At 69.4% G+C, this 27,519-nt stretch overlaps 2 protein-coding genes across 2 annotated transcripts; both read left to right on the top strand.

Moving 5' to 3' along the window:
- Positions 1 to 986: 986 nt before the first annotated feature.
- Positions 987 to 22,643, top strand: COL16A1 (collagen type XVI alpha 1 chain). Its single transcript, XM_075173513.1, has 70 exons — positions 987 to 1,096; positions 3,167 to 3,229; positions 3,375 to 3,492; positions 5,310 to 5,433; positions 5,522 to 5,797; positions 5,889 to 5,969; positions 6,293 to 6,424; positions 6,880 to 6,933; positions 7,992 to 8,027; positions 8,490 to 8,516; positions 8,697 to 8,759; positions 8,941 to 8,982; positions 9,061 to 9,105; positions 9,342 to 9,377; positions 9,524 to 9,586; positions 9,727 to 9,771; positions 9,844 to 9,939; positions 10,109 to 10,147; positions 10,432 to 10,476; positions 10,740 to 10,775; positions 10,973 to 11,089; positions 11,196 to 11,231; positions 11,351 to 11,386; positions 11,475 to 11,555; positions 11,691 to 11,735; positions 11,864 to 11,899; positions 12,022 to 12,075; positions 12,249 to 12,365; positions 12,441 to 12,476; positions 12,654 to 12,761; positions 12,872 to 12,994; positions 13,070 to 13,123; positions 13,194 to 13,235; positions 13,331 to 13,366; positions 13,598 to 13,651; positions 13,720 to 13,788; positions 13,911 to 13,964; positions 14,139 to 14,165; positions 14,242 to 14,307; positions 14,389 to 14,442; positions 14,538 to 14,591; positions 14,693 to 14,746; positions 14,845 to 14,889; positions 14,985 to 15,101; positions 15,485 to 15,520; positions 15,770 to 15,850; positions 16,009 to 16,053; positions 16,398 to 16,442; positions 17,883 to 17,936; positions 18,044 to 18,097; positions 18,501 to 18,554; positions 18,685 to 18,729; positions 18,834 to 18,887; positions 18,988 to 19,023; positions 19,318 to 19,380; positions 19,495 to 19,566; positions 19,767 to 19,820; positions 19,915 to 19,959; positions 20,212 to 20,256; positions 20,369 to 20,422; positions 20,503 to 20,556; positions 20,692 to 20,742; positions 20,906 to 20,995; positions 21,113 to 21,148; positions 21,276 to 21,320; positions 21,427 to 21,615; positions 21,695 to 21,761; positions 21,849 to 22,025; positions 22,115 to 22,192; positions 22,290 to 22,643. Exons 1-70 carry the CDS (start codon positions 1,021 to 1,023, stop codon positions 22,490 to 22,492), a joined length of 4,839 nt encoding a protein of 1,612 aa, XP_075029614.1. The 5' UTR covers positions 987 to 1,020; the 3' UTR covers positions 22,493 to 22,643.
- An 815-nt stretch (positions 22,644 to 23,458) lies between these two features.
- PEF1 (penta-EF-hand domain containing 1) lies at positions 23,459 to 26,888 on the top strand. The gene is made up of 5 exons (XM_075173219.1): positions 23,459 to 23,538; positions 23,711 to 23,915; positions 24,483 to 24,638; positions 25,187 to 25,330; positions 25,902 to 26,888. The coding sequence occupies exons 1-5, from the start codon at positions 23,518 to 23,520 to the stop codon at positions 26,129 to 26,131; spliced, it is 756 nt and encodes a 251-aa protein (XP_075029320.1). The 5' UTR covers positions 23,459 to 23,517; the 3' UTR covers positions 26,132 to 26,888.
- The last annotated feature ends 631 nt before the right edge of the window (positions 26,889 to 27,519 follow it).

The raw sequence follows: 27,519 nt of genomic DNA, 5'->3' as shown, positions 1-27,519 counted from the left end.
GGCAGAGCCCGGCCCCGCCGTCGGGCGGGCGCGGAACGGGGGTTTCCCCTAATTGATCGTAATTAATCACCGCCCCGGGGCGGACGGGGCGGGGACGGCGTCCCGGAGCCGTGGGGACCCTCCGGTGCGGAGGGTGCGGGGGTAGGAAAGCCGGGGTGCAGGCGGGGAGCAGCCGGAGGGGCATGGGTGGGTGCAGGAGTGGGTGCATGAGTGGGTGCAGGGGGAGCAGGGGTGGGTGCATGATGGCAGGGGGTGCCCGGCCAGGGGAGCCGGGAGGTGCAGGGGTTGTGCAGGAGGTTCGGGTAGGGGAGCTGGGGAGCAGGCAGGGAAGAGCTGGGGGTGCAGGAGAGCTGCGTGCAGGCAGGGCAGAGACACGGCCACTGGTCACAACGGTCCCCGACCGCCATGCGTGGGGACGAAGGCACAGGGATGCAGGTCCAGCTCTTGCAGCGGTGAGCGGAGCCGAGCGTGTCCGGTCTGTCACAACGCCCGGCTCCGGCTGCCTGCAGCCCTGCCTTGCCTCGTGGCAGGAAGCAGGCAGGAGGGAGGCCAGGTCGGGGTGACCTGCAGGGCCTGGGCCACCCCGGGGATCCACACGGGATCGGGAGATGAAACAGGAGGGAGCGAGACCTTCCTGGGGGGTCCTGCACAGGAGGCACCTGGTTCTGCTCTGGGGCACCCCAGCCTCCGGGTTTCCAGACGTTTGGAGTAAAACTGGGTGCTGGTTGGACTGAACCCGTGAATGCCGGGATGCTGGGGCTTGCCCTGCGTGCTTGGGCTGGGTGCAGAGCAGACAGGGGATCCATCAGTGGATGGGGGCTACACTGACCCCCAAAACCTGCCTGAGCCATGGCTGAGTGGGTCAGCATCAACTCCGTGCTGGTGGCTTTGTTGTCAGTGTCCCAGCGTGGCGAGCTCCGGGGGCGCAGGATGGTGCCCACCACGTGCCTGTTCCGCTGCTGCCTGATCTCTCTCCCTTCCAGGCAGCCGCGTTGGCCCCGAGCCGCTGCCGCGGGCACCATGAGGGGTCTCTGGGCCCTCGCACTCGCAGGGCTCGTCAGCACCTGCGAGGGGAAGGAGCTGCCACCGGCAGAAGGTAAGGGGCACTGGGAGCACGGGCTCGGGGTCTACACAGGAGCGGCCTCCTCCTTGCCTGTCCTTGGGGAGAGGAGGAAGAGGAGGGCTGATCAGATCCAGGGATCACGGGGCAGAGGTGGCCAGAGGACACCATGAGCCGTGCCAGGTCCCCACGTGCCAGGACCGCACGCAGGGGCACGCTGGTGGCCGGAGCAGTGGCTGCGGACATCGTCTCCCTGCTGAGCACCAGCTGCTCTGGCTTTGGGGCTTTGCTCAGCATCCCGTGCGGGCAGGGGGCCAGGGAGAGCCGAGCGAGCCCTGCTGCGGGGAGCCAGCCCGGGGACACCCTACCATCGCCCCCGCAGTGGCCGAGCACCGGGAACACCCCACAGCCCAGGCTGTGCTCATGGAGGGAGGGGGCTTGGCCGTGCTCTGGCCGCAGGGTGCTTGCTGCCAGCTGGCGGCAAAGGCAGCGCCGTCCGGCAGCGTGTGCGGGAGCCGGGTCCGGGCGGGAGCTGCTCTGTAGGTGAGCCAGGACCGTTCGGGGCAGCGGCGAGGATGCACAGAGCTTCCGAGGGGATTTTGGCCTCTGGCTGTGAGGTGGGAAGAGGTTTGGCCATGGTGCACGCCAATGGTGGAGTGCTCAGGGCTGTCACCATGTGGCTGGGGACAGGGGGACGATGACTGAGCCCGTGGGGGGCCCTGGCTGCGGGGCTGCTGTGCGTGGGTCCCAGCGTGGGGCTGGCCATGGCTCGGGGTGAGCTCGAGGTGGATGGTGGGGAGGAGCCGCTGGCAGCGAAGCCGCGGTTGCATCAGTCTTTGCGGGGGTGGAGCGGTGGCTCATCACGGCAGGGCCCGGGGGCTGCCCGGCTTTGCCTATGCAAGGGACCCCACAGCTGGCACTGGCACCCACTGTCCCGCGTGGCACGGCCGCCTGGCTCCAGCCCTTCGTTAGGGAAACGAGGGCTGGGGAGATGGGGTTTCCCTTAGGGGCAGCGCTGGGGCCAGGAGAGGCTTCAAAGCAGATCGCGCCCGGGGTGATTTATGCCTCGCTTTCCGCCCCCAGCCCCGTTGCGGATGATCTCACCGCCGGCAGGAGGGAGCTCTGCCCCTGGCCGCAACACGTGCCTGCCGGGCCGGCTGCGCTGCTGCCACTGTGCCGGGGGTGCCGGGGGCAAGGGGCACCTCCCCGCGCTGCTGCTGGCCGTGTGCGAGCGAGTGGTCAGCCTGGGGGAGAAGTGCCGTGGTGGTGCCCGGCTCTTGGGTGGAGGTGGGCAGTGGGGCCGCGGGGGGCCAGAGCCACCCCCCGGGAACGGCCGAGGGCTGGGGAAGAGGCGGGTGAATCGTCAAGGGCCATCTCTGCTCCAGGGCTGGTGTGTGCACGGAGACAAAACGAATTCCTCCTTCAATACCCCCTTGTTTCCTCCCCTATCTCGCACCTCCCAACATCTGGTAGCATCCAGCGGAGGTGGATTGATGCTGCTGAAGTCATAATATATCAGCGCAGTTGCAAACAGCACCAGCATCCCCGTGATCGCGACTGACACGGCATTTCCTGCGGCTCAGCCTCTCGCCGTCCCCTGGCCCGGCCCTCGCGCCTGTCCCCTGGGGCCACCAGCTCTGAAGATGTCACCAGGATGGGACAGGAAGGCCAGCGGGCAGCTCTGGGTGCCATCTCCCCGCCTTGGGTGTCTGTGGCGCCCATCCGAGTCTCCTGATGCTGATTCCAGCTGCGGGGCTGTTTTGAGGCAAAACACGCAGCAACTGGGAAAAGCATTTCACCTGGTGAACTTGCTGCGGGAGGCGGCCGGGGCCAGCTCTGAGCTCACCCTCCGTCCCTTCCAAACCTGCCGCTCCGCGCCTGGCGGGCTGTTTGCAAGGAGCCGGCGCTGCCGTGGGAGCTGTATTTGCTGGATCCGTTGTGCCCTGCGGCTGCCAGCGGCCTCGGCATGCCGGGGGGCCGGGGTGAGCTCCCGGCAGCGCCCCGAGACCCGCCGGGGCTTGGGGGGCTCCGCACCGTCCGACCCTGCCTGTACAGCCTCCCCGTGCCCCTGGGGACACCGCGGTGATGTGCTGATTTGCTTTGCAGGGGAGCCGTGCCCGCAGCTCTGGGACGAGGATCTGGTTGGGGACAAGTATGAGAACGTAACAGGTAAGGAAAGCCCCTCTCGCCCCGCAGATGAGGGCCCTGTGCAGCCCCGACTCCCCAGGGATGGGCTCTGCGCCCTGCCTGGAGAGCGTCAGCCCTTGGCACCCGTGCCAGGGCCAGGTCTCACCTCCTCCGCTCTGTCCTGCAGGTTTTAACCTGATCAAAAGGTTCGACCTGCTGAAGATCTCCTCCATCAAGAAAGTCAGCAACCCGAGGGGGCCGGCGGTGCTGCGGCTGGGCGCCGTGCCGCTGGTCCAGCCCACGCAGTGAGTGCGGGCAGCTCGCGGGGTGGCCCTGGGTGGCCAAAGCACCGCCGGGCACCGTCCCCACGTGTTTTAAGGATGGGGCCCGGGCGAAGCTCATTAGGCTTTGCCCTTAACTCGTGCTGGAGAGGCCAGGCACCACGGCACCCAGGGCGATGCAGAGGTGTCGGTGGTGCAGCCCCGGGGCTGCCCAAGCCACCTTCCTCCTAGAAAGTAAATCATGGGCTGCCGCGGCTCGGCTGGGTCGTGGCCAGCCCTTACGCAACCGCGGCTCTGTGGCTGCTCTGTGTCTGCTCTCCCCGGCTTGGCAGGCGCTCGCCGGGGTCTAGACAAGCTCGAAACGCTGCACAGCTCCGAGCAGGCACTGCTGGGTTTGCTGGGGCCACGGGGGGTCTGCTGGGGGAGGCAGATGGAGACCGGCCCTCAGCCCCAAAGTCTCCCGCACGTCCTGCCCGGCCGTGCCCGAGGCCGTGCTCGCCGCCGTGCCGCGCCGTGGGGCCGGGACTGGCAGGGATGCTGCAGCGTGGCGAGGTGGGAGCAGGTCCACGTCCTCAGGAGCTGTTCCTGGAGGAAGCTGCTGCGGTTTGCATGCCTGCCTCCTCCAGCCCGCCTGTCCCCACATCGCCTCGGGGCTGGCACGCGGCTACGCTGGGCACAGGGCTCTCCCAAGGGCGAAGGAGACCCAGCCTTGGCTCCTGACCTGGGCAGCCAAGTCCTTAGATGGCTTCGAGATGGCTCCAGGCTGGTGTTGCTCTTGGCCGGGTGCCTGCAGCAGCCCAGAGCCAGCCCTGGGGAGCGCTCAGCACGAGGGTGGCCCCAGCAACCGGGTTGCGAGCCCCGGGTGGGCACCCATGGGGGTGCCCTGGCCCTATTCCTCGGTGCCCCACAAGGACAGCCCCGTGCCCTGCAGAGAGCGGAGGGGACCACCGGGTCCAGTTTGCTTCTCGTGCCTTGGTCCCTCTCCAGAGCGGTGGTTTGGAAAATTGCTGGCATGGTGGAGCCGAGGCCGGGAGCTGAGCGGAGCCCGAAGCAAATATTTCCAGCGGTTGAGCGGGCTGCGGGCGAGCTGGGCACGGTCCCACTGGGGAATGGCTGCCATGCTCCCCGCCGTGCGAGGGGGGAGCAGGCTGCCGGCGGGAGGTGGGCGCCGCGGCTGCCCCCTGCCCACCGCCCACGTGGGAGCGTCTGTCCCGCAGAGCCCGCGGGGTCAGGGACACATTTCCCGGCTGCCTGAGGACAAAATTCAATTCTGTGGGGATAAGCGCATGGCCCCGGGCGCTGCAGCCGCCCCGGGAGGGCCGTGTTTGGGGGTGCGCGGTGGAGATGGTGGCTGTGCCATGGGGCAGGGATGGGGACAGCGGTTGGGGGTGCCCGAGGCAGGCTGGGCTGGGTCCCCTCTGCCGCGTGTGCGTCCGGCCGGTGCGAGGGATGCGGGGCTGCACTTTGGGGGGACGGCCCGAGCTCCCCGTGCCTCGCCAGGACGGGAGGAAGCGTCTCTGCCGTCTGCCTCGTGCTCGGCTCCTGTTGCATAAGTGCTGGCGTCTCCGGCAGCCACAGCCCGCGCGTCCGGCCGAGACACAAACAGCTCCAGGTCCAGGCGCTGCCGCGTGGGGCCGGGGCTGGATCCGCCCCGACGACATCCACGGTGCCGCCGATGGGGGTGGTCCCCGGCGGGACCCCTGGGGGCTGTTAGAGTGATGCTGCCAGTGGGTGCCATGTGGGTGGGGGTGTTGGGGCGGGTGCTGCCACTGGCCTCGGTGCAAACGCCGGCGTCGGAGCTCGGTGCAGGGTCCGGCCGCCCCTGACGCCTGTCCCCGCAGGCAGGTGTTTCCCCACGGGCTGCCCCCCACCTTCACCCTCGTCCTCACCTTGCTGCTGAAGAAGAACAGCACCGGGGAGCACTGGTACCTCTTCCAGGTCACCGACCGGCAGGGCTACCCCCAGGTACAGCCCCGGGGCGGCGGGACGTGCCAGCGGCGAGGGGACAGCCGTGAGCCATCCCCGAGCGCGGTGTTGTCCCCTCTCTGCCCAGCTCTCCCTGGCCGTGCATGGCCCCGAGAAGAGCCTGGAGTTTCAGGCCAGGGCGCCGGGGGCCGCGTTCGTCAGCGCTGTCTTTGCGGGGAAGGCCGTGGCGTCCCTCTTCGACGGGCGGTGGCACAAGGTGGCGGTGGCTGTGCAGAGCCGTGCCATCTCCGTCCACCTCGACTGCACCTCCATCTCCTCCAAGCCGCTGGCCCCCCGCCGGGCGCTGGCCCCAGAGGGCAACGCCTTCCTGGGGCTGGATGCTGTGCGTGGCACCCCGGTCCGGGTGAGTCCCCGTGGGGGTGCGGGCACGCTCCGCCTGCGGTGCGGGATCCGTCCCTGCCTGCCCCTGACCTGCCGCTCCCTTCCCGCTGCAGTTCGACATCCAGCAAGCTCAGATCTACTGTGACGCCGAGCTGGCCAGGCAGGAGGGGTGCTGCGAGATCTCGGCCAGCGGGGTGAGTCCCCCCGAGCCCCCACCCCGATGCCAGGCCCTGGCATTGCCCTGCATGATCAGGGTTTTCCCCAGAGGGGAAACTGAGGCACAGTGAGGGCAGGTCTCTTAGCCAGAGCTCCCCTGTGGGTCACTTCGTGGTGGCTGGGGACGCAGGGCAGCTCTGCGCCAGCCCTGGGCTGTCTCTTGGCGCCTGTCCCCATGGCCAGTGCGGGGCACGGTGCAGGATGCATCCCTCTCCCAAACCGCAGCGGGTGCTCGGGCAGGGCTGGGGCTCCCGGGACTCTCACCCCGGCAGCCCCCCGTGACCCCCCTCTCTCCCGGCAGTGCCTTGTGGAAGTGCCCAAGACACGTCGGCAAGCGGAGCTGATGCAGAGCAGCAACCTCATCGAGATCTCGCCGCAGCCCCAGGGCCGGGTCTACACCCGCTGCTTCTGCCTGGAGGAGCCGCTGGGCGCGGTGAGCGCCCGCATCCCTCCGGCAGCCTGGCCCAGGGCCCCATCCCGGCGCGGGATGCTCCCGGCCCCGCGGGGTGGGCAGCTGCCGCGCCGGGTGCCTGGTGCTGCCGAGCTGGCGGCCGCGTTGATTCAGCCCCTGGAAAAGCCCTGTCTCACATTTTCCACTGCACGAGGCTCGGTGCGAGGGGAGGGAGGGAGCTGGCGGCAGCCGGGCGCCCGGGAGCGAGGGAGGGGAGGGCTCCTGCAGCCCCGCCGGTCTGCACCGGCTGAGCCCGCGGCTCGGGGCTCAGCCTGAGGCAGGTCGCACCCATGGGTGCCCCAGGCAGGATAACCCAGAGGTGCGTAGGGAGGTAGCACCTGGGGGTGCACTGGCAGCATAATCCAGGGTGCGTGGGGAGGTATCGCCCAGGGATGCACAGGCAGGTAGCACCCATGGGTGCTCTGCTCTCTCCACAGGAGCCGGCGAGGACCTCGGGGAGGACTGGCGTGAAGGGAGATCACGGGGAGAAGGTGAGGGGAGGTGGGAGAGGGTGTCCCAGCCTGGCTGCACCAGTCCTGGCATGCCTGGCTCCGCTCTCCTTCCTCCCGCCAGTGCCGGTGCTGTGCCAGGGCCCATCTGCGCCCCGGGCCGGGTCTGTCCGGGCTCAATTTGGGAACTTTCTGCTGCTTGCCAGAGCTGTAGAAGTGGCTGCTCTGCTCCCCCGAGCAGGAATTGAGGCCCCACTTAACTCTCCGCTGCTGCTGGAGCGATCCCAGCCGTGGCCAAGGGCCTCTTTGTTCCCTCTGAGCGTCTCCGGAGCGCTCCCGGAGCTGGGAAGCGTCTCCAGCATGTTCCGTGCCCCATCCTTGCGTGGCCCTGTCCCCCAGGGCTGCTGCATCCCCATGGTGGGATCCTGCTGGGGATCCCCAGGGTGCAGACCGGGTCCCACAGCATGGGCTGGGTCCCACAGCCATGGGGGTCTGCCTGGCTTTTCTTTTCACTCTCTGCTCTGTGTCGCTTCCCCGCAGGGTGACAGGGGACCCCCGGGCAGCCGGGGACACCCAGCGAGGGGGTGAGGTGTGGGGCTGGCCCCAGCTCGGGGATGGGAGCACGGGGGGCTGCGCTCTGCCCTGCCGGCACTGGCACCCAGGCACGGGGTGTGGGGAGCCCCGTCCTGCCCGGCCCTGGTCCCGGTCCCATGGGAGCATGCTGGGGCGGCTGGTTTGGCCCGGCGGAGCTGCGGTCAAGCCACAAAGCCGCAGGGAGAGGCGGGTGCCAGGCCAGCCGCTCTCCTGACCCCCCGGGGACGCGGCGGGGGGGAAACGCTCTCCTGGCTTTTCCCTTCTCCGACACGGGCATCCCCCTGTGCCCACGGGCACCCCAGGGCTGGCAGGGAGAGATGCTGCTGGGTGAGCCCGTGGGTTTGGGGTGCCCAGGGGAGCGGGGCAGTGGCCACGGGGTTGTGGGTGCTATAGGGTTGTGGCCGCTATAGGGTTGCGGGTGCTATAGCGTTGTGGGTGGTGTAGGGTGTTGGGTGCTGCGGGCGGTGCCCAGAGCTGGTGCAAGCCGCCATCCCTGTCTCTTCCAGTGCCCACCCTGCTCACCGCAGACGGCCTCAGCAAACGTGAGTGTGCTGCCGGGCAGCACCGTGTTGGCAGGAGGAGATGGGGACCCCGGACCATTTGCTGGGGCGGGGCTGTGAGCTGGGGCCAGCAAAAGCCACTGGGGTGCTGGCCCGGGGGTGTCACCTGCTGCTCTGCCATCGCCACCAGCCCCCTGCCACCCCTGGCTCCTCCTGGCCCGGGGTCCGGCAACGTTTGGCTGCGGGGAAGGTCCCTGATCCCTTCCAGATGTGGCTCCATTCCTGTGGCAACCTCTGGCTGGAAGTTTGGGGCTGATGGTGGGGGGACAGTGGATGTTTGGGACCCCGTGTGCCCCATGGGGCTCCCGGGATGGCACTTGGGGACAGGGTGATGGGAGGATGGGGACCGCAATGGGGACGGGGCTCTCTCCGGCTGCCCTTTGGAGGCAGCGTGCCCTTGCGGGGCTCCGGGCGCTGCAGGACACCTCTCTCCTCTCTCCCTAGGTCACGCTCGGTCCCCTGGGTCCAAAGGTAGGTTTGTCACCCCCCAGGACGCACAGAGCCCAGCTCCGGCAGGGATGTGGCCACGCAGACCCTCGGCTGTGTCCGGAGCATCCCTGCCCGGGAGCCGTGGGCCCCGCTGTGGGCACACGTGTGGACGTGGGGACACCCGTTCCCTGTCTCGTCACCCGCACCTCCCCTCTCTTGCAGGGTGGGAAGGGCGAGCGCGGCCTGCCCGGCACCGCCGGCGGCAAGGGGGAGAAAGGCGACCGCGTGAGTGTCCCCAGCCGCGTCCCGGGTAGGGACCCCCCTGCCCTGGGGGTGCTCCCTGCAGGGGTCCCCGGCACACGGGGGCCCCACTGCCCTGGGGAGCGCTCCTGCCCCCCATGGCCCCCCGTCCTTGGCCACGGCCGGTGCAGGCAGAGCCCCTGAGCTGCCTCCCCCGCTCCCGCAGGGCGCTGACTGCGTGCGCACCCACCCCGGCGGCCCCGTGCAGGTGAGACCCCCCACCCTCCGTGTACCCCCCGCCCCGGCTCTGCCGCCCCCCCTCACCCCACTCCCTCCTTCCCTGCAGTGTGCCGAGGGGCCGCAGGGCGAGAAGGGGCAGCGCGGAGAGGCGGTAAGTGATGCCCGGCGGATGGGGCCACGGCGTGGGGACCCAGCGGTGCCCCCCCCCCACGTCTTGTGCTTCCCCCGGGCTGGGGCACGGGGGTCCGGTCCCGAGGAGACAGCTCGGTGGGTGGTGGTGGGATGAAAGGGGCGAGCGGGAGGAGGGAAGCCCTGCGCAAGCCCACCCATGGGCATCTGCACGAGCCCACCCGTGGGCACCCACTTTGCCCTGCTGTTCCCACGCAGGGGCTCCCGGGGGTGGCCGGTGCTGATGGGCAGAAGGTAAGTCCAGCCGCCTGCGGGAGCTGGCATTGCGGCGGGGACGACTGCCCCGTGGGTCCCGGGATGGCGGCAGAGGTACCGGGACCTGCCGGTGCCAACCCAGGCAGCATGGGAGATGGCACGGGTGACGTCCGTCTGTCCCGCAGGGCCAGAAGGGTGAGAAGGGCGACGGGGGACTGCAGGGCAAGCCGGGGCGCCCAGGGCGCGATGTGAGTAGTGCCAGGCGGTACCTGGGCATCCCCTGGGGCACCCCCCGGGGCAGCGGGGTCCGGCCGCTGGACCAGCCCGCCCCGTGGTGTGCACGGCGCTGCACGTGCGGAGCCTTCACACCCCGCTCCCTTCCCGGCAGGGCCGGCCCGGAGAGATTTGCGTGGTGGGCCCCAAGGGCCAGAAGGTAGGTGGGGGCTTGGGGAGTGGGAGGGTGGGGGCAGCAGCGCCGGCACTGACACCCCTCCCTGCCTTCCAGGGCGACCCTGGCCTCGTGGGACCCGAGGGGCTGGCCGGCGAGCCGGGGCCCCCGGGCAAGCCAGGCTCTCCAGGGATCGGCTTTCCAGGGAAGCCGGTAAGGACCCCCATGCTTTGAGGCTGCGCCCAGACGGCGTCCCCAGCTCAGCACACGGTGGCTGCGGGTGGGCATCACCCCAGGAGGGGGCGAGGTGCCCCCCAGGACTCCGCGATGGGGCTGGCTGGGGTGCTCGGGCAGGGCTAACGCCATCCCCTCTCCCTTTCAGGGCGACCCTGGTGGCCCCCCGGGTCCGAAGGGAGAAAAGGTGAGTAGGGGGGGAAAGGGGTCCTGACCGCCCCCCGTCCTGCCCGAGGGCAGCTCGGCGCGGCAGGCAGTGGGTCGTGCCGGGGATCCCCGGCTGGAGCCGCATCTGCCGCAGCTGAGTCAGCGCTGGCTCACGGTGCCGCCGGCTGGGCAAGCCCCGGCTGGGTGGCCCAGGGCTCGGCTTGGGGGGGCAGGAAGCCCCCCTGGGGGGAAAAGGGTGCTGGGGGTGGTCAGGGCCGTACTTTCTCCCTTGCCGGGCTCAGGCTCTCCCATCTCTGGCTCCAGGGCAGCTCGGGAGCTCCTGGACCCGAGGGATCGCCTGGGACACCCGTGAGTACCGTGAGCCTGGAGCCAAAGCCCGGGGTCAGGGACGGGTTTCTTGGCTCGGGGTCGGGGCTGCTTGGCTGGAGCAGCGGCGGATCCGAGCCCAGGCGCGGAGAGGGGTTTGGGAGAGCCGGCGGCCTCGTTTGGGGCTGGGACTGTCCCATGCCATGGCTGGTGGCAGGGGTTGGGGGGTGCTGGGTGGCAATGCCAGGGCAAACCTGGGTCTTGGGGCTCCCTGAAGCAGCCCCGTCCCTGCCTTCCTCCCGCAGGGACCCCCCGGCGTCCTGGGCCCAAAAGGAGACAAGGTAGGTGCTGCGGGCAGGGTGGCCCGGTGCGGGGCTGCCCCACGCCTCGCTGTGCCATGGCCATGGGCACGGCAGACCCTGCTGGCACGGCTCCACCGCGGTGCCCATCCCCTGGGCTCGGGGCTGCTTGGGGCATCTTGGGGCCACTCCGAGGACCCCCCCAGCCTGGGGCTGCATCTCTCTGTCCCCGTGGGCAGGGCGAGCCGTGCGAGGTGTGTCCCACCATCTCCGAGGGGACGCTCGGTGCTGCCGGGCTGCCCGGCAAGCCAGGACCCAGGGGAGCGCCTGGAGCACCCGGCAAGGACGGGGTCTCGGTGAGTCTGAACCGCAGGGGCTTGTGGGCGGGCGCGCGGGGTGGAGGGCAGAGCAGGGTCCCGTCTCAGCATCCCTAACGCTCCCTCTTCATTTCCCCCTCCCCAGGACAGACCCGGCCCTGTGGGACCCAAAGGGGACAGGGTAGGTGACGTGGGGCCGAGGGGTGGGCTGGCTCGTGCCCAGCCGGAGCGGGGGGACACTGAGCAACCGTCCAGCCCGCGCTGGCAGCGCCTGGCCCAGCTCCTCTGTTTCCTTCCCAGGGAGATCCCGGCATCCACGGGATAAAAGGGGAGAAGGTGAGTGTCCGTCCCTCCATCCCACCTGCCTGCTCGGTGGGCAGCCCCCGTGGCCCCCCTGAGCCGTGCCCTCTCCCTGCCCTCGCAGGGGGACTCCTGCCTGTCCTGCGATGCCCGCGTCCTCGCCGCGCTGCTGCGGGGTCCCGCCGAGGGGCTCGAGGGCATGCAGGCGCCGGCGCCGCTGCAGCCGGGGATGCCGGTGAGTCCATGGGGTTGAGCCCCCCTCTCCCGTGCCAGAGGGGCACCCCGGCCACCGCGGGGCTGCGCGGGTGTTGGGTGTGTGACCGTGCGGGGCGTTCGGCAGGGCGAAGCGGGGCTCCCCAGGCTGGCTGGCATCAAGGGCGAGAAGGTGAGTGACCCCAACGCCCACCCCCTTTGCTGCACCCCCAGAGGGAGCAGCAACGGCTGCATCGCCCCACGGGGTCGGGGCAGCCTTGGCTTCCTTCGCAGCCTGACGCTGACCCTGCTGTCTTGCAGGGGGATGGTGGCCGGGAGGGACCCATGGGCAGACCGGTGAGTGGGGGCACGGGTGGGCAGCGTGGCTGCGGGGGCTCGGGGTGGGTGCTGGGGGCCAGGGGGTGCAGGAGCCAGGCACTGGGGGCCGTACTCTCATCTCTGCCATGGCTTCGGTGCAGGGGCTCCTGGGAGACAAGGGCGATCCAGGTGTGCAGGGGCTCAAAGGAGAGAAGGTGAGCCCTGCCATGGGGACCCCCTGGGACCCCACTCCCTGCCCCGACCCTGAAACCTCCCCAGCTGAGACCTGTGCAACTCATTGCATGGGACAGCCCTGAGATGGGGAGAACAGCGGGGGCTGCAGGTACCCCCCCAAAGCCACGCTCCGACCGGGATGTCCCCTCCGCAGGGTGAGCCATGCGGGCAGTGCCCTCCCGTGCCACAGGCCCTTGAAGGGGCAGCGACGGTGCTGGCCGTGCCTGGACCGCCAGGGGAGAGGGGCCAGGGCGGCCCCCCGGGCAGAGCGGTGAGTGCCCCCCCGCGCTCACGGGTGCCCATTTTGGGGAATGCTCTGGCCTGACCCGTTCCTCCGTTTCCCCAGGGCAGACCCGGTGACGCTGGCCAGAAGGGACAGAAGGTGAGAGGGGCTGGGGAGGGGGCTCCGGCGGGGCTGGGGGTGGCAGAGGGGGCTGGGGAGGGGGCTCTGGCGGGGCTGGGCTTGGCAGGGGGGGCTGCGACCCCCCCGGGTTGTGGGGCTGGGGGAGTGCCGTGTGCCCCCCTGCCCCATGCCAGCCTTGTCCCCTCTCTTTGCCAGGGGGACGCAGGCAGCCCCGGGGACCCAGGCACCCCAGGCATGGCTGGTCTCCCGGGGCTGTCGGGTGAGCCCGGCATCAGGGGTCCGGCCGGCCCCAAAGGCGAGAAGGTGAGACCCCCGCGCTTGAATGGGGACCCGCGTCCCATCACCCCTGTGTCGCCCACCCCCTCCATCCCGCACCCATCCCGACCTCCCCTCCTGTGCTCCCTCCTCTGCAGGGAGACGCCTGCGAGCCCAGTCCTGCTCCGCATGGGGACTCCTCGGATGGGGTCGGCATCCCGGGAAAACCCGGGGCCAAAGGGGATCAGGGTCCCCCAGGCATCGGCCAGCCGGGCAGACCCGTGAGTGCCCCCTCCCCGCAGTGCCACGGGTGCCCGGTGGCATCATGCCTCGGGGCTGACCCTGGTGTGTTTTAGGGGAAGCCGGGACTGCCGGGGGTTCAGGGCCCCCCCGGGCTGAAGGGGCTGCAGGTGAGCAGGGCCGCGGGGGGCCGGGCACGGGGGGGCTTCGGGGCCGCTCACTGCCCCTCTGTCTCCCTAGGGTGAGCCGGGACCACCGGGAATTGGCCAGCCGGGACCGCAGGTGGGTGTGTGTGCCGTGCCGTGCCGTGCCGTGCCGTGCCGTGCCGTGCCGTGCCAGGCAGCTCTGCCGGCTTTCATGCACTCTGTTTTTCTCAGGGAGAGCCCGGGAGCACCGGACCACCCGGGGCACCCGTAAGTAGCGTTTCGGACTGCCCAGCCCTGGGAGATGGGGCAGCCACCAGCCCCCCAATTCCTGCAAGCGGGGGCATCGCACCCCTGCAGCGTCAGCCCCCCAGTGTGGGCGGTGGCAGCAGGGTCCTGGCCAGGCCACCCTGGGGACAGTGCTGTCACCATGGCTCGCTGGGTGGGCAGGGGGGCTGGCTGGGGCTGCCGGGGGGAGCTAACGCCCTCTCCTGCCCCCAGGGCCCCCCCGGACCCCAGGGACCCCGGGGGATGGCGGCAGAGAAAGGTGCCAAGGTAAGGGAGCGTCCCCCAGCCCTCCCTCCCCACCCTGCCCCCCCACTCCTGCTGTCCTTCCTCTGCAGGGATCTCCGGGGCCCAAAGGTGCCGTGGGACCCGCTGGGCCACCAGGGACCAGCGTCACGGGGCCACCGGTAAGTCCTGCCCTCCAGGACGGGCATCACCATCCTCCCCTGGCCCCTCGATGCTGGTTAAAAACCACCATGCCACAGTCCGAACCCGGAGCTGAGCTTCCTCCCCCTCCTCTTCCTCGCAGGGCCCCGAAGGGCAGCGGGGGCTCCCCGGGGTGCCCGGGTCCAGCGGGCAGCCGGTAGGTACGGGGGGTGATGGAGGGGCCGTGCCTGCAGGCGTGGGCAGCGCTGCCGAGCGTGCGGGCAGCGCGGTGCTGAGCCGCCGTGCCCCGGTGCTCGCCCGGCCGTGGGTGGGGGCACGGGGGTGCCGGGGGCTGCTTGCTAATGCACATCTCCGGCTTTCCTCCTCGCAGGGGGAGAAGGGTGCCCGGGGCGAGAAGGTGAGTTGGGGTCGGGGTCGAGCTGTACCCCCTGCCACCCCGCCGCCCTCCCTGCCCTCACCTCCTCTCTCTGCAGGGAGACCCCGGGGAGTGCGCCTGCCCGCTCAGCCCCCGCCAGGACCCCAGCTACGCCGGGATGCCGGTAAGCACCACGGGCGCCCATGGGCACCCCCCAGCTCTGCTTCGCCCCCGCTGAACGCTCTTCCCCTTCTCTCGGCCCCAGGGAGCCCCAGGACTGTGGACCGGGATGTCCTGGCAGCCGCAGCCGGGCCCGCAGGTGGGTGCTGCCCCCGCTGCGCTGCGCCCGCCAGCCCCCCACCCCCCACCGCCTCACCCCCCACCTCTCTCCGTTTGTGTTTTGGGGTGTTGCAGGGTCCGCCCGGAGCCCCCGGCCCCCCCGGCCCCCCCGGCGCCCCGGGCCGCCAGGTGAGTGATGGGAGACGGGAGCAGCAGCGAGTGAGCGGGGACCAATCCTGCCCAGCTTTTAGCGCAGGGTTTAAATATTCAAGCTCTCTCCTCGGCTTTAGGGGATGCCAGGACACAATGGTTTGCCAGGACTGCCCGGACCCGCTGGAGACCTGGTAGGTAGCGGCTGTGCCCGCGGCAGCTCCCCCCATGGCCGCCCATCCTGGTCCCCCCGCTGCGGGGACCGTCCCCTTCCCTCCTGCATCTCTTCCAGGGGCCGCTGGCCGTCATGGCCGAGAGGAACATCGAGGTGCTGAAGGTGAGAGCATGGGGACAGGGCACCTTCCTGCTGTGGGTCGTGCCTGGGGGACCCCGAGCACCTCGGGGCGCCCCTGACTCGCCGCCTCCTCCCAGACCCTCTGCGGGGACTGCGCCCAGCTGCAGGCAGCCTTCAAAGCACCCAGCGGTGTCAAGGGGGAGAAGGGAGATGCGGGCATGCCGGGTGCCCCCGGCAGCGAGAGCTGTGCCCACGTGAGTATTGCCCACCTCTGGGTGGGAATCCCGGTGCCCAAAAACTCCTGGTCCTGGGGGGTCTTGGCGTGAAGTGCAGAGATGCTGCTGAGCCCCCGGGCATCGGCTCGCGTGGCAGTCGTGCAAAGCAGCAGGCGCTTGCAGGGCTGGGCACGCTCTGGGCACGCTGGTCCTCCCTGCCATGCACAGCTCCTGCCTGCCCCGATGGGGTCCCTGAGGAGGGTGAGGGGCTTGTCCTGTGCAGGGGCCGGTGTGGGCTGGAGCAGCGGGTGCTGAGTGCCCGAGGGGTGCAGGATGCGGGGCTCCGCGCCCCGCCATGCCCCGCAGCTCCTCCAGTGCATCCCTGCAGGGGATCCTCGGGTGACTCCTGGGTTTTCTTCCAGTGCTTTGCCCAGTTCCCGAGAGCGGAGGAGGCTCGGGTGAGTGAACCGTGCCACCCGGCACCCTCTCCCTGCCCCTGGGGCTGAGCTGCTACCCCGGTCCCCAGGGTGCTGCAGGGATGGTCCCTGCTGGGGCAGGACCCAGCACCGTACCCCCGTTGCGGGAGCAGCTGGGGCTTTGGGGAGCGGAGGTTGCTTCGGGGGGCACTCGGCAGGGCTTGGCAGGGCTCGGCCGTGGGCAGCGGGCAGAGCCGGCCCCGGCTCCTGACGCATCCCCGCTCCCTGCAGGGTGACAGCCCTGACCCGGACTGCGTGGGCGATCCCGGGCTGCCGGGCACCCCGGGCATCCCCGGCGAGAGAGGCGAGCAGGTGGGTGCACTCCCCAGCCGCAGCGCTGTCCCGCTCCTTCGGCCCCTCCCGCCATCCCAGCCCTTCCCGGTGGCCACGGGGTCCCTCGGTGCCCCTCGGAGCTGGAGCGGGGCCAGGTCCCCCCCATGGTCACACCTAACGCACCCATCTCTCCCCAGGGCTCACCGGGACTGCGGGGACCCCCGGGGCCACCCGGGCCCATCGTAAGTACCCCTCCCCAGGGTGGGGGGCTGCCGGGCTGCGTGGGCATCATGTTGTGGTCCTGGGGGGCTTGGAGCCCCCCACTGCAAGTTGCCAAGGGGGCCCGGCGCCTTGCCCCGAGGCCGTGGTGATGGGCAGAGGGCCGGGGCCATGGCGAGGCTGTGCCCCGGCGAGTCTGGAGACAGAGGCGAAGGCGCTGCCAACCTGGAGATGGAGCAGGAGCCCGGCTTGGTGCGGGGCCGAGGCCGAGCCGGCCTGCGCCCGGCCGCTCTGCGGCACCCCGAGGGCTCAACCCAGGCTCCCGGGTGCCATTTCCAGGCTGTGACCTCCCTGTTTCTCCCCTCAGGGCCCCCCAGGCTTTCCTGGAACGCCTGGCGCACCCGGACTGCCCGTAAGGACCCAGCACGGCTCTGCTCTGTGCCCTCTGTCGCTGCCGCTTGGTTTGGCTGTGTCCCCTGTCCCTGTCCCCCCTGGGAGCCGCAGCCCAGCTGCCTCCCTTCCCCTTCCACCTCATGTTCATCTTCCCATTTCCACCTCCTCCATCCCCATTCAGGGGGTCTCGGCGGACCCCGGGTCTGCAGGCTCGGGAATGCTCTTCCTAAGCTCAGGGGCCCGGTGCTGGCACTCACCGGCCCCGGTGCCGCTGCCCCCGCTGCCCCGTCTTGGGGCCCTTCACCGCTGCGGGACCCGGGTGTGCCGGGTCTGCCCGGGCTGGCTCGGCGCGGCTGCCCGGCCGTGCTCGGTGTGCTGGGCACCTTCTGCCCCGGCTTGGTGCCCACGGCTCGTCGCAGCTCCCATGGGGTGCGCTGGGTGCACTGGGTGGCACCCAGCTGCTGCCCCTTCCCCGGGTGCCCCTGGGGACTCCCCTCATGGGCGCCGGGAGTATCCCCCTGTGCAGCCGGTGCTGCCTGGGCTCATCCTCCTCCTCCCTTGGTCCCCAGCTCCTCTGGGGTCAGCCGGCCTCCTCCACCATCTCCATCTTGATCTTCATCTCCATCTTCATCTTCGTCCTCATCTTCATCTTCATCCTCCTGCTCCCACCCATGCTCCCTCCTAGCACGAGGCAGCGGTGGGGCTGCACCGGCGGCTCTCGGAGGATCCTGCCCTCCCTCACCCGTGCCAGCCGTGTCCTGCTCCTGTCCCCTCATCCACTAATGTCACCGTAACACCACGGTCTGTGTGGGTCTCTGTGGGTCTGTGTGGGTCGTTGCTCTGCGGTGTGCCAGCGTGTCCTGTCCAGCCTCCACCGCCTCGGCACCACGTCACCCCACTAACCCGCCCCAGCGGTCCCGTGACGGAGCCCAGGGGCTCCCGGCTGTCACCCGTCACCCACGCCTGGCGCACCCTGGGAGGACGGGGAGGCAGCGGGTGGCACCAGGCTGGAGCTGTGGTCTGAAGCGTGTCCTGGGCAGTGGCTGGGGTGCCAGGAGCTGGGCACCCCGCACAGCCCCCCCAGGGCTGAGCTTTCCACGGCCCCGTGGCACCGGGGCTGCCCGTGGGTCCTACCCGTGGGCCACGGCGTGGGGGGCACAGGCAGCAGTGACCTGTGTCTGGGTGTGAGCGTGCCCGGCCACGCTTGGGCGTTGAGCCCGCTGCACCTGGCTGGCACCGTGGGTGGAGGGAGCCCAGCCGGGTGCCGAGCGGGTCCTCCCCGGTGCCCGGAGGTGCCGGGCAGGCTGGGGCCAGCACGGGCTGGTGGAGATCACAGACCCCATGGGCCGTGCCCGGGTCCTCGGCCCCCGTGCTCTGCCCGGCCGTGCTGCCAGGCGAGCGCAGCCCCGGGCAGGGGCCGCAGCAGACCCCCTGCAGCTCCTCTCTTCTCCCTCCGAAGGGTCTCCAGGGGGAACGCGGCCCCGCTGGGCTTGCTGGAGCCAAAGGGGAGCCGGTGAGTGGTGTGGGTCGAGGGGACGGGGGACACACTAGTGCCCTGTGGGCTTTGGGCACCTGGCTGGGGCATTGCCGCTGGCTCAGCATCGTCCTCCTCCTGCCCAGGGACCTCCAGGGCAGCCCGGCTACCCCGGAGCGACGGGCCCCCCCGGCCTTCCCGTGAGTACCGCAGGGAGCCAGGCAGCGTCTGCCAGCCCCCAGCCACCTCGTGTGTCCCTGTGTCCCTCCCTGGAGCCCACTGGGGCCCCCCATGCTGCCAGGGACGGGCAGGCAGTCGGGGGACCCCAGCAGGCACCGAGCACCGGGTCCCTGCAGGGCTCATCCCTGTCCCATCCATCCCGTCCCACCCGTTCCCGGTGCCCTATCCATTGCCCGTCTGTTCACTCCATCCATGCCCCTTCCATCTGTGCCCCGTGCATGCCCTGTCCGTGCCCCATCCCCATGCCCTATCCATGCCCCATCTGTCCCTCCACCTCCTGTCCATGCCCCCTGTTCCGTCCGTGCCCCATGTCCCAGCTCGTCCCCTGTCCTGCATGGGGCCTTCATCTCCTTCCTTCCCCAGGGCATCAAAGGCGAGCGAGGCTACGTGGGCCCCCCCGGGGAGAAAGGGGAACTGGTGAGTCCCTGGGGGCCATGCTGCCGGGGGAGAGGGGCTGGGGGCTCTCCCAGGTGCCCCCCTCGCCGCAGGCACCGGGGCTGAGGTCCTTCCAGCCACATCCATCTGACCCCGTTCTTCCCCTTCCCAGGGACCCCCCGGCTTGGACGGCCTCCCCGGTCCCACGGGACCAGCGGTAGGTGCCCACCCTGATCGGCTCCCGGGGGGTTATGGGGGGGGTTATGGGTTATGTGGGCGCAGCAAGGCGCTCCCCACCCATCTCACCCCCTCTCTCCGCAGGGACCGAGGGGCGAGCGCGGGCTCCCGGGCAGTGCCGGCGAGAAGGGGGACCAGGTGAGCGTCCCCAAGGAGCCTGCAGGGACGGGGATCCCCGGGACCCCCGTCGGGCAGGGTGCGGCTGTCGGGATCCGGCTCAGCTCTCGTCTCTCCGCAGGGTTTCCAGGGCCAGCCCGGCTTCCCGGGGCCGCCGGTGAGTACGTCCCGCGGGGGCTGTGGGGAGCAACGTTCCGGCACAGTGGGGTGTCCCCAGGAGATGATGCTCAGCCCCGGCTGTGTCCCCCTGTGTCCCCACGGGGCTGGGGAGCCAGCCAGGGATGGGGACAGGGGTTTCTCCCATACAGACACGGGCTGTCCCGTGGGACAGGGTGTGGAGAGCAGCCCCAGAGCAAACCCGTTAAAATTAATTTGGAGACGGTGGGCTGTGGGGGGCTGGGCTCTCCCGCCACAATGTCCCCCCCTCACTCAACATCCCTCTTCTCTTTAGGGGCCCCCCGGCTTCCCAGGGAAGGTCGGTCCGGCCGGGCCACCGGGGCCGGCGGCCGAGAAGGTGAGTGCTGTGGGTGAGTGCCACTGGGACGTGGCTGTGAGGTGGCACCGCTCGTCCCCCGGGCTGGTGGCCAGGTTCGGCCCCTGCTCCCGTGACCTCCTGTGGCTCTTGCAGGGCAGCGAGGGCATGCGTGGGCCCACGGGAATGCCAGGGCCACCCGGACCCCCCGGACCCCCAGGCATCCAGGTGAGACATGCCCCATGCCACCCCTGGGGCAGAGGGGACAGGACCACCGGTGTCATGGTGCTCCTGGGGATCGCCGCTGGCTGGATCCACTCCCCAGGGACCCGTGCCCATGCTGTGGGGTGCCCAGAGCAGGTCCCTCGGGGACCCCCAGAGCCCCTCGGTGCAAACCACCCTCTGACACCCTCACCTTGTCCCTGCAGGGCCCCGCTGGCTTGGAAGGACTGGACGGCAAGGACGGCAAGCCAGGGCTGCGGGTGAGGCTCCGGGGCTCTCCCAGGTGCTGGCGGGGGGGCAGTCACCCTGCAAGCCCCCCCAGGACACCCCCAAGCCGTGTCTCTTTCTCCCCAGGGTGACCCCGGCCCCCCCGGGCCACCAGGGATGATGGGTCCTCCGGTGAGTGACAGCTTTCTTCGTCCCCCCTCCCCGGTGCTCTGTGCCTGGCATGTCCCCGCAGCCAGGACCGGGTGTCCCCTGAGCCGGGACTGTCCCACCGCCTGCTCCTGGGGGTGCTGAGCCCAAGGGGGTGGGTGGGCATCCCCCCCGGCCCAGCGCTGCAAGTTGGGGTCCCTGGTGGAGATGGGGGTCAGGGTTGCCTGCCTCACTCACGGGAGCCAGGACCCCCACCCAGCTCTTTTCTCCCTCCAGGGCTTCAAGGGGAAGACGGGGCACCCGGGTCTCCCAGGACCAAAGGTGAGTGATGGTGGAGCTGGGGGACACTCGGTGGTGACAGCCCCGGGGACCTCGGTCCTGGGCCAGGGTCTCCACACATTGCGCTACCCACGGCGTCCCTTCCTCCTTTTAGGGTGACTGCGGCAAACCCGGCCCCCCGGGGAGCACGGGCCGGCCAGGAGCGGAGGTGAGCAAAGGGGTGGGTGGGCGCGGGAGCCCTGAGCTGGATGGGCCCCGCGCCGCCCCTCATCACGCTACCTTCCTCAGGGTGACCCCGGACCCATGGGACCCCAAGGCCGGCAGGGACCCCCAGGGCTCATCGTAAGTCGAACCTGCCCCCCACGGCGCACCGGGACGGTGCCCATGGCGGGGAGCACGGCGGGGCCTCCCCCGGCGCAGGGAGCGGGGTCATTGCCACGGCTCCCCCCAGCTGACACCCCTCTCTCTGCCCCCCAGGGCCCCCCCGGCAGCCCGGGGCAGCCGGGTCCCGCTGGCCTCGCCGGAGTGGTGAGTACAGCCTGGGGCCGGACCCTGCCCCGTCACAGCCCCAGCTGCAGGATGCGGGGGCCAGGATGGGGCCGGGTGGGGGCCTCGGAGGGCGGGTTCGGGGGTCGCCGTCCCCATCCTGCACTGACTCCGACGCTCCGGGCTCCGTCCTGCCTCCCCACAGGGGCTGAAGGGCGAGCGGGGCTCTGTCGGGGAGCGAGGTCTGCCAGGGATGCCAGGACAGCCGGGACCCCCGGGTCACCCGGGACCACCGGTGAGTGCAGCAGGGTGCGGGGGGGTGGTGCGGACCCCTGCACCCCGGAGCAGTGGGCACCTTGAGACCGGTACCGTGCCGGTCACCCTCTCACGCTGCCCCGCTTTGATTTCACAGGGGGAGCAGGGACCAGATGGACCCGTCGGTAAAGAGGTATGAGCAGGGGCTCTGCGGCACTCCCGCCCCGCTGGACTGTGGCATCCTCTGGCCTGGCCACGGTGTCCCCAAGGTGCCTGCGCAGGGGACATCCCTGCCACCCCGCTCCTCTGTGTCTCCCCAGGGCCCCCCAGGAAAACCTGGCATCGCGGGACCGGCTGGCCAGAAGGTGAGGGGAGAGCCCGGCTGTGCCACCGGGGCCGTCCTGGCGCCCCACAGCCCTGTGAGGGGCCGGGGGTGCCAGGGCTGAGCCTTCCCTCTCGGCGTCTCCGCAGGGCGAAGCTGGATCCCCCGGCGAGAGAGGCTACCCCGGGGAGAAGGGCAGAGCTGGCATGCCCGGGGGGCCGGGGAAGAGCGGCTCCATGGGCCTCGTGGGGCCGCGGGGGCCCGCGGGAGAGAGGGGCCCCCCTGGCTCACCAGGACCTGCGGGCAGCCCCGGGCTGCCAGGACCCCCGGGAATGATGGTAAAGAGGGGTGACCGGGGTGCGGGACCCCGTTCCCCCACAGGGCCCAGTGGCGATGGCCCCTCGTGTGTCCCCCCAGGGAGATGTGGTGAATTACGACGAGATCAAGAGGTTCATCCGGCAGGAGCTGAGCAAGATGTTTGACGGTAACGGGGCAGTGGGGACGAGGGCCTGTCGCGCTCCGGCATCCCCTCGTCCCCGCCGGCGCTGAGCGCGGCCGCCTTTCCCCGCAGAGCGGATGGCGTACTACACCTCCCGGCTGCACTTCCCGGTGGAGATGGTGGCATCCCCAGGGAGACCCGGTCCCCCGGGGAAGGACGGGCTGCCCGGCCGGCCGGGCCCCCCCGGCTCCCCAGGGATGCCGGGGCAGATCGGCAGAGAGGGGCGGCAGGGCGTGCCGGGCATGCGGGGTAGGTGCTGCTCCCCGGGGCATTCCCGGTGTCCCTGAGCACCGCGGTTGTTCCGGGGTCTCACCCCTCTCCATCCGCCTCTCCTCCAGGTGAGCCGGGAGCCAAAGGAGAGAAAGGAGAGAAAGGCGTGGGGCTGATGGGGGACAGCGGCCCCCCGGGACCCCCAGGTGAGCCCCCTCCCTCCGCGTGGCCACCAGCCCCATGCTGGGGCTCGCTGCCAGCCCCACACCCTGCCACCTCCCTCTTTCTCTCCCTCTTTTCCAGGTCCCCAAGGGCCACCAGGCTATGGGAAGATGGGGCCCCCGGGCCCCGTGGGTCAGCAGGGCATCCCCGGCATCCCCGGCCCCCCGGGTGCCACGGGGCAGCCGGGCAAGATGGGGCACTGCAGCCCGGCGGAGTGCATGGGCGCCGTGCCCCTGGAGCAGCCCCTCTTCCAGCCCAAAAACGTCAAGGGCCCCTTCGGCTGAGGGAGCCCCCGCGCCCCCCGCCTTTGCTGTTAATATTGTTTCCCCGCTGTGCCGGGGGCTGTGCCTGTCCCGCGGGGGGCGGGGGGTGCGGGTGTTGTACAGCTCCGTCGCGATCGTGAGGGCAGGTGGATCCTGCCCGGCCAAATACACCCGTGCTGGTGCCCCCACGCCTCCTTGATCGCCGCCTCGTCCCCACCCCTGTCCCCATCCCTGTCCCCGGGGGACGCTGCTCTGCCCAGTCCTGGAGCCCCAGCCCAGCACACGGCGCTGAGGCCACCCCGGGGGGGGGGCACGGTGCTCCTGAGCCCTGCAGCCCTGGGCCTGATGGGGGGGGATCCTGGGGAGGTCCCGGCCCTGATCCCAGGGGATCCTAAGCCTGATCCCGGGAGATCCTGGCTCTGCCTTGGAGAATCCTGGATGAGCTCCTGGGGAGATCCCAGCCCTGATCCCAGGGGATCCCAAGCCTGATCCCAGGGGCTCCTGGACCTGCATCAGGGAGAATCCCGGACCAGCTCCTGGGGAGATCCCAGCCCTGATCCCAGGAGATCCCAGCCCTGTCTCTGGGGGGATCCCAGACCAGCTCCTGGGGAGATCCCATCCCTGATCTTGGGGGGATCCTAGCCCTGCTCCCAGGCTGATCCCGGCCCTGCTTTTGGGCTGATCCTGGCGCTGCCTCTGAGGGGATGCCGCACCAGCTCCCGGGGAGATCCCAGCCCTGATCTTCAGGGGATGGCAGCCTCACTCCCACGCTGATCCTGGCCCTGCTCCCGGGCTGATCCCGACTCCCCTCCCCGGGGGACCCTGCGGGGCTCGGTGGGCCCCACCCGCTGAGGGGTCATTGCCCCCTTAAGGCCTCTGCGGGCACGCCCTTCCCGCGCGTCACTGTCCCGCTTCCTCCCGCCCCGCCCAGCTGACCCACTGCCCTCGGGGGGCGGGGCTTCCGCGCGACAACGCGTCTCGGCCAATGGGCGCGCGCGCCGCCCGTGACGCCGGCGGGGCGGGGCCAGCGGGGCGGTAGCGGTGCCATGGCGGCGTACCCGGGGCAGGTGGGGCCGCGGCGGGGCCGGGGCGGCGGGGGCCGGGCGGGGGGCACGGAGGGGGTGCCGGGGTGAGGGGCGCGGGGGGGCGGCGGCGGCGGCGGCGGCGGCGGCGGCGGCGGCGCTGCGCGGCGCGGGGCCCGGTGCCGGCCGCACACCGGGCTCTGCCCCCTCTCCTCAGGGCTTCCCCGGCGCAGGACAGGCCCCCGGCGCGCCCCCGGCCGGCCCCTACCCCGGAGCTCCCTACGGCGGGGGGCCGCCCGGGGCGCCCTACGGACAGCCCCCGCCCGGAGGTCCCTACGGAGGCGGCGCCGCGCCCGGAGGCCCCTACGGACAGCCTGGCAGCGGCCCCCAACCCGGGCCCTACGGAGGGGCGGCTCCCGGAGGTGAGCGGGGCCGCGAGTCTGAGGGGTCCCTCCTGCGGCGGGTGCCCGGCGCCTGGGTCTCCCCGGGTCAGAACCCCAGGGGCGGGTGGGGGGATGTTCCCCAGCTCCGTGCCGGCAGGGGTTGGCTCGGCGCCCCTCGCCCAGCTCGGCTGAATTCACCCTGTGAACGAAATCGCAAAGTCCCAGTTTATTATTTTAAAATCCTGAGGAGGAGGAAAGGCGCCAAGAGGCCGCAGCCCTGAGCACCAGCAATAAAACTTGACAGCCGCGCATCCGTCTCCCGGCACCGGCAGGTTTATGGGGCGGGAGCTCCGTGGTTCTCCAGACCCGAGCTACGCGAGGGCTCTGATTTACTCCCCTTTCTCTGCCGCCAGACGCTACCTGCCAAGCCCCGGGCCTCCTGACCTGTGTTCCCAGGGTCACGGGGCTGTAAAAAGCTGCTGAGAGCAGAAGTGCTGACTGGTCCCTGGGCGTTGGCTGCGTCTCTGTGAGCCATCCCCAGGGACGGACCAGCCAGCAGCCCCTCTGAGGGGAGGGGTGAGCCGCTGATGGCTTCTCCCCACGCAGGTGGTGCCCCCCCGGGCGTGGACCCAGAGGCCTTCTCCTGGTTCCAGGCGGTCGATGCCGATCACAGCGGGTTCATCTCCGTGAAGGAGCTGAAGCAGGCGCTGGTCAACTCCAACTGGTCAACGTTCAACGAGGAGACCTGCCTGCTGATGATAAGTGAGTCTGGGCTCTCCCTGCCCTCCCCCTGCTTTTGATTCCGATTTCTTTGAGACGAGCCTCTGTCGGGGTGAAGCCCAGCCCAGCCCCTGTTACCTGAGCATCGCTTACCTGAGCAGCTGGCCTGTCAGGCGCTCTCTGGAGCGAGAGCTGGGCAAACCGAGCAGCTCCAAGAGCCCTTTTGGTGGAGGACACGAGTCAGGGGCCCGAAACGCTGCTTGGGAAAGGGAACCCAGCTCTACGTGAGGCTGAGCAAGCCCCAGCTCCCAGAGAGCCAGGGAACAAAGGGAGAGAGAGCTCCAGTAGCTCCAGCATAGTCACAGCGTTCCCCTCTCACCCCAGCATTGGGTTTTGGTGCTGTTTCCTACCAGCCTCTTAGGATTGTATGGTCCCAGTTGATCGCAGTCCTGGTGAGGGAAGGCTTTCAGGGCCGGAGCAGGGTGCCAGGGAGCTGCAGCGCAGATCCTGAGCTCTCAGGGAGTTTCTGCAGCGTGTCCTTGCTCTGCTCCTCACTGCCCTGCTCCTGCTCTTCGTTCTTTCCTCCCCAGACATGTTCGATAAGACCAGGTCAGGACGCATAGACGTGTACGGCTTCTCAGCCTTGCTGCGCTTCATCCAGCAGTGGAAAAACCTCTTCCAGCAGTACGACAGGGACCAGTCGGGTTCCATCAGCTTCAACGAGCTCCAGCAAGGTGGGCGAGGGGCAGAGACACCGACCTGGCCCTTACCGAGCTCCCTGGGGACTGCTGTCTGGCTCTGCTTGGTGTTTATTTCCAGCCCGGCCTGGTGACTCCTCCTGGTGCCGTCCCTGCAGCAGGGCTGGGTGTCTCTGAGCTCCTGGGGTGCCTCCCATGCAGCCGTGGCTGCAGTCCACACCCGTTGCTGAGCTGGGGCACGCTGGGCTGGCTAAACCGGCTGTGGCAGAGCTGGCGCTGAGCCTTCCCATGGGGCAGGAGATGAGGAGCCGCAGCAGGGTTGTGGCATGAACTTCCTTCCTTAAGGAAACCCAAAATGCCTCCCCTCCAAATGGCATGTGTTTTCTGGGAGGAGCTCTTGGGCGTGTGTGTCTGATGGAGGGGAAAAATGTCTGGAATTCGTTCCTTGGTTTGGTTCTTCCCCTCGGAGAGCCCAGCCCAAGCACACCCGCCATCAGAAGCGAACATGGGGCGGTGGGAGATGGGGTGTGTGCCAGCACATGGCAGGGAGGGCACAGTTGCTCTTCTCCACTGCGGAGGGTTTAATCTGAGTGTTTCTTGCTCCCAGCTTTCTCCCAGATGGGCTATAACCTGAGCCCCCAGTTTAGCCAGCTGCTGCTGGCCCGCTACGCCCAGCGATCCTCCAACCCCAGCATCCAGCTCGACCGCTTCATTCAGATCTGCATGCAGCTCCAGAGCACGACCGACGCCTTCCGCGAGAAGGACACGGGGCTGGTGGGCAACGTGCGGCTGAGCTACGAGGACTTCCTCACGATGGTTGTGACTCGCATGATGTGACGCCCTCGGCCGAGGGCTGTGAGCTGACCGGGAGCTCTGCGGGGCTCTCCGGAAGCATCCTCGGCCTCACGCTGGGATGCAGCCAAGCCTTCCGAAGAGCGACCTGTTCCCCCGGGCCGGCTTTCCAGCCTGCTCCACCCAAGGAGCCCCAGGTCCTGCCGGGGCCCTCCCGGCTTCAATTCCTTGTCCCCACTCAATGGCAGTGGGTGCCTCCACGCCAAACCAGAGCCCGGTTCTAGGGCTGTGCCGCGGGGTGGGACAGCCAAACCAGTAGCGAGCCTGTGCCATGCCTCCCAGGGAGAGCTTAGATCTTCCCTTACCAGACACAAAATCATACTTAAACCCCATCTGCGCTGTCCCTCTGCTTGGCGGGATGTCTGCAGTGGAACATCCCTGTCTCGGCATGCTTTTGGGGACTCTCCGGTGACCAAGAGCTGAGCCTTCATCTGAAAAGCAGCAGGAAGGGCACAGGCGATGGCAGAGCTCGTCCTTCCTCGCCTCGCAGACTGTCCTTCCTCGCTGGGAGCACGTCCAACCCCTCGGCTGTGCTGGAAATGCTCCAGCTTTCCTGGGGCTCTGAGCCCCGTTTCTCTCTGTGCTGCTGGAACGGGCCACGCTGCTGCAGTCACACGCAGGATCACCGACCCCCCCCTTGTTGCCAATGTCTGGTTTGATTCGTCTCTGTCTGCTGAAGCCAAACTCAGAAATGGTTTAGAGCTTATTTTTACAGCTTTTGAATAAAAGGCAATGTGCGCTGGCTGCTGAGCGGTATATACACACACACACGCACGCACACACACGAGACACATCACTGTGGTTTTATACACACACTCACTCTCTCTCTCTCTCACTCACAGCCACTGCTGGTTTTTTTTGGTTTTGGGTTTTTTAATATATATTTATACACACACTCTCTAACAGAGCCCGTTTATACACGTGCACAGTAACAGCCCCAGCGGGCTCTGGTAGTGTGTGTGTACGTATACACAGACAGCAGTGTCCGGAGCAGTGTCCTTTAGAGTGTGCATATACATAACCAGCAGAGAGTGAGTGTGTGTGCATGCGCATAAATAAACAGCTCTGTGTGTGTGTGTGTATATATCTATATATATATAAAAAACCCCCAGCAGTGTCTGTTAGTGTGTGCGTCTATAGAAAACCAGCAGTGTCTGTTAGTGTGAGTGTGTGTGCACATATAAACAACAGCAGTGTCTGTTAGAGAAGGTGTGTGTGCATATTTTTATATATATATATATATATATATATATAAGGGGTGTGTGTATCTGTGTCGACATGGGGTGTCTGTTAGTGCCTGTGTGTCAATACACGTATATAGGCAGTGCTGTCTGTTGCGGGGGGGGTGTATGCAACCGGCGGTGTCTGTCAGT

Source organism: Calonectris borealis, chromosome 25 (genome assembly GCF_964195595.1).
Source record: "Calonectris borealis chromosome 25, bCalBor7.hap1.2, whole genome shotgun sequence".
In the NCBI taxonomy this organism is placed as follows: Eukaryota; Metazoa; Chordata; class Aves; order Procellariiformes; family Procellariidae; genus Calonectris; species Calonectris borealis.
This window is presented reverse-complemented; position numbering and strand designations above follow the sequence as displayed.

What these genes read in the sequence shown, in the direction of transcription:
- COL16A1 (XM_075173513.1), top strand. Translation starts at nt 1,021, where the DNA reads ATGAGGGGTCTCTGGGCCCTCGCACTCGCAGGGCTCGTCAGCACCTGC. An exon ending in AGGGAGATCACGGGGAGAAG is followed by an intron (nt 6,934 to 7,991) that starts GTGAGGGGAGGT and finishes TGTCTCTTCCAG; the next exon opens with TGCCCACCCTGCTCACCGCA. An exon ending in CCGGGCTGAAGGGGCTGCAG is followed by an intron (nt 13,124 to 13,193) that starts GTGAGCAGGGCC and finishes CTGTCTCCCTAG; the next exon opens with GGTGAGCCGGGACCACCGGG.
- PEF1 (XM_075173219.1), top strand. Translation starts at nt 23,518, where the DNA reads ATGGCGGCGTACCCGGGGCAG. An exon ending in TGGCGGCGTACCCGGGGCAG is followed by an intron (nt 23,539 to 23,710) that starts GTGGGGCCGCGG and finishes CCCTCTCCTCAG; the next exon opens with GGCTTCCCCGGCGCAGGACA. An exon ending in CGGAGGGGCGGCTCCCGGAG is followed by an intron (nt 23,916 to 24,482) that starts GTGAGCGGGGCC and finishes CTCCCCACGCAG; the next exon opens with GTGGTGCCCCCCCGGGCGTG.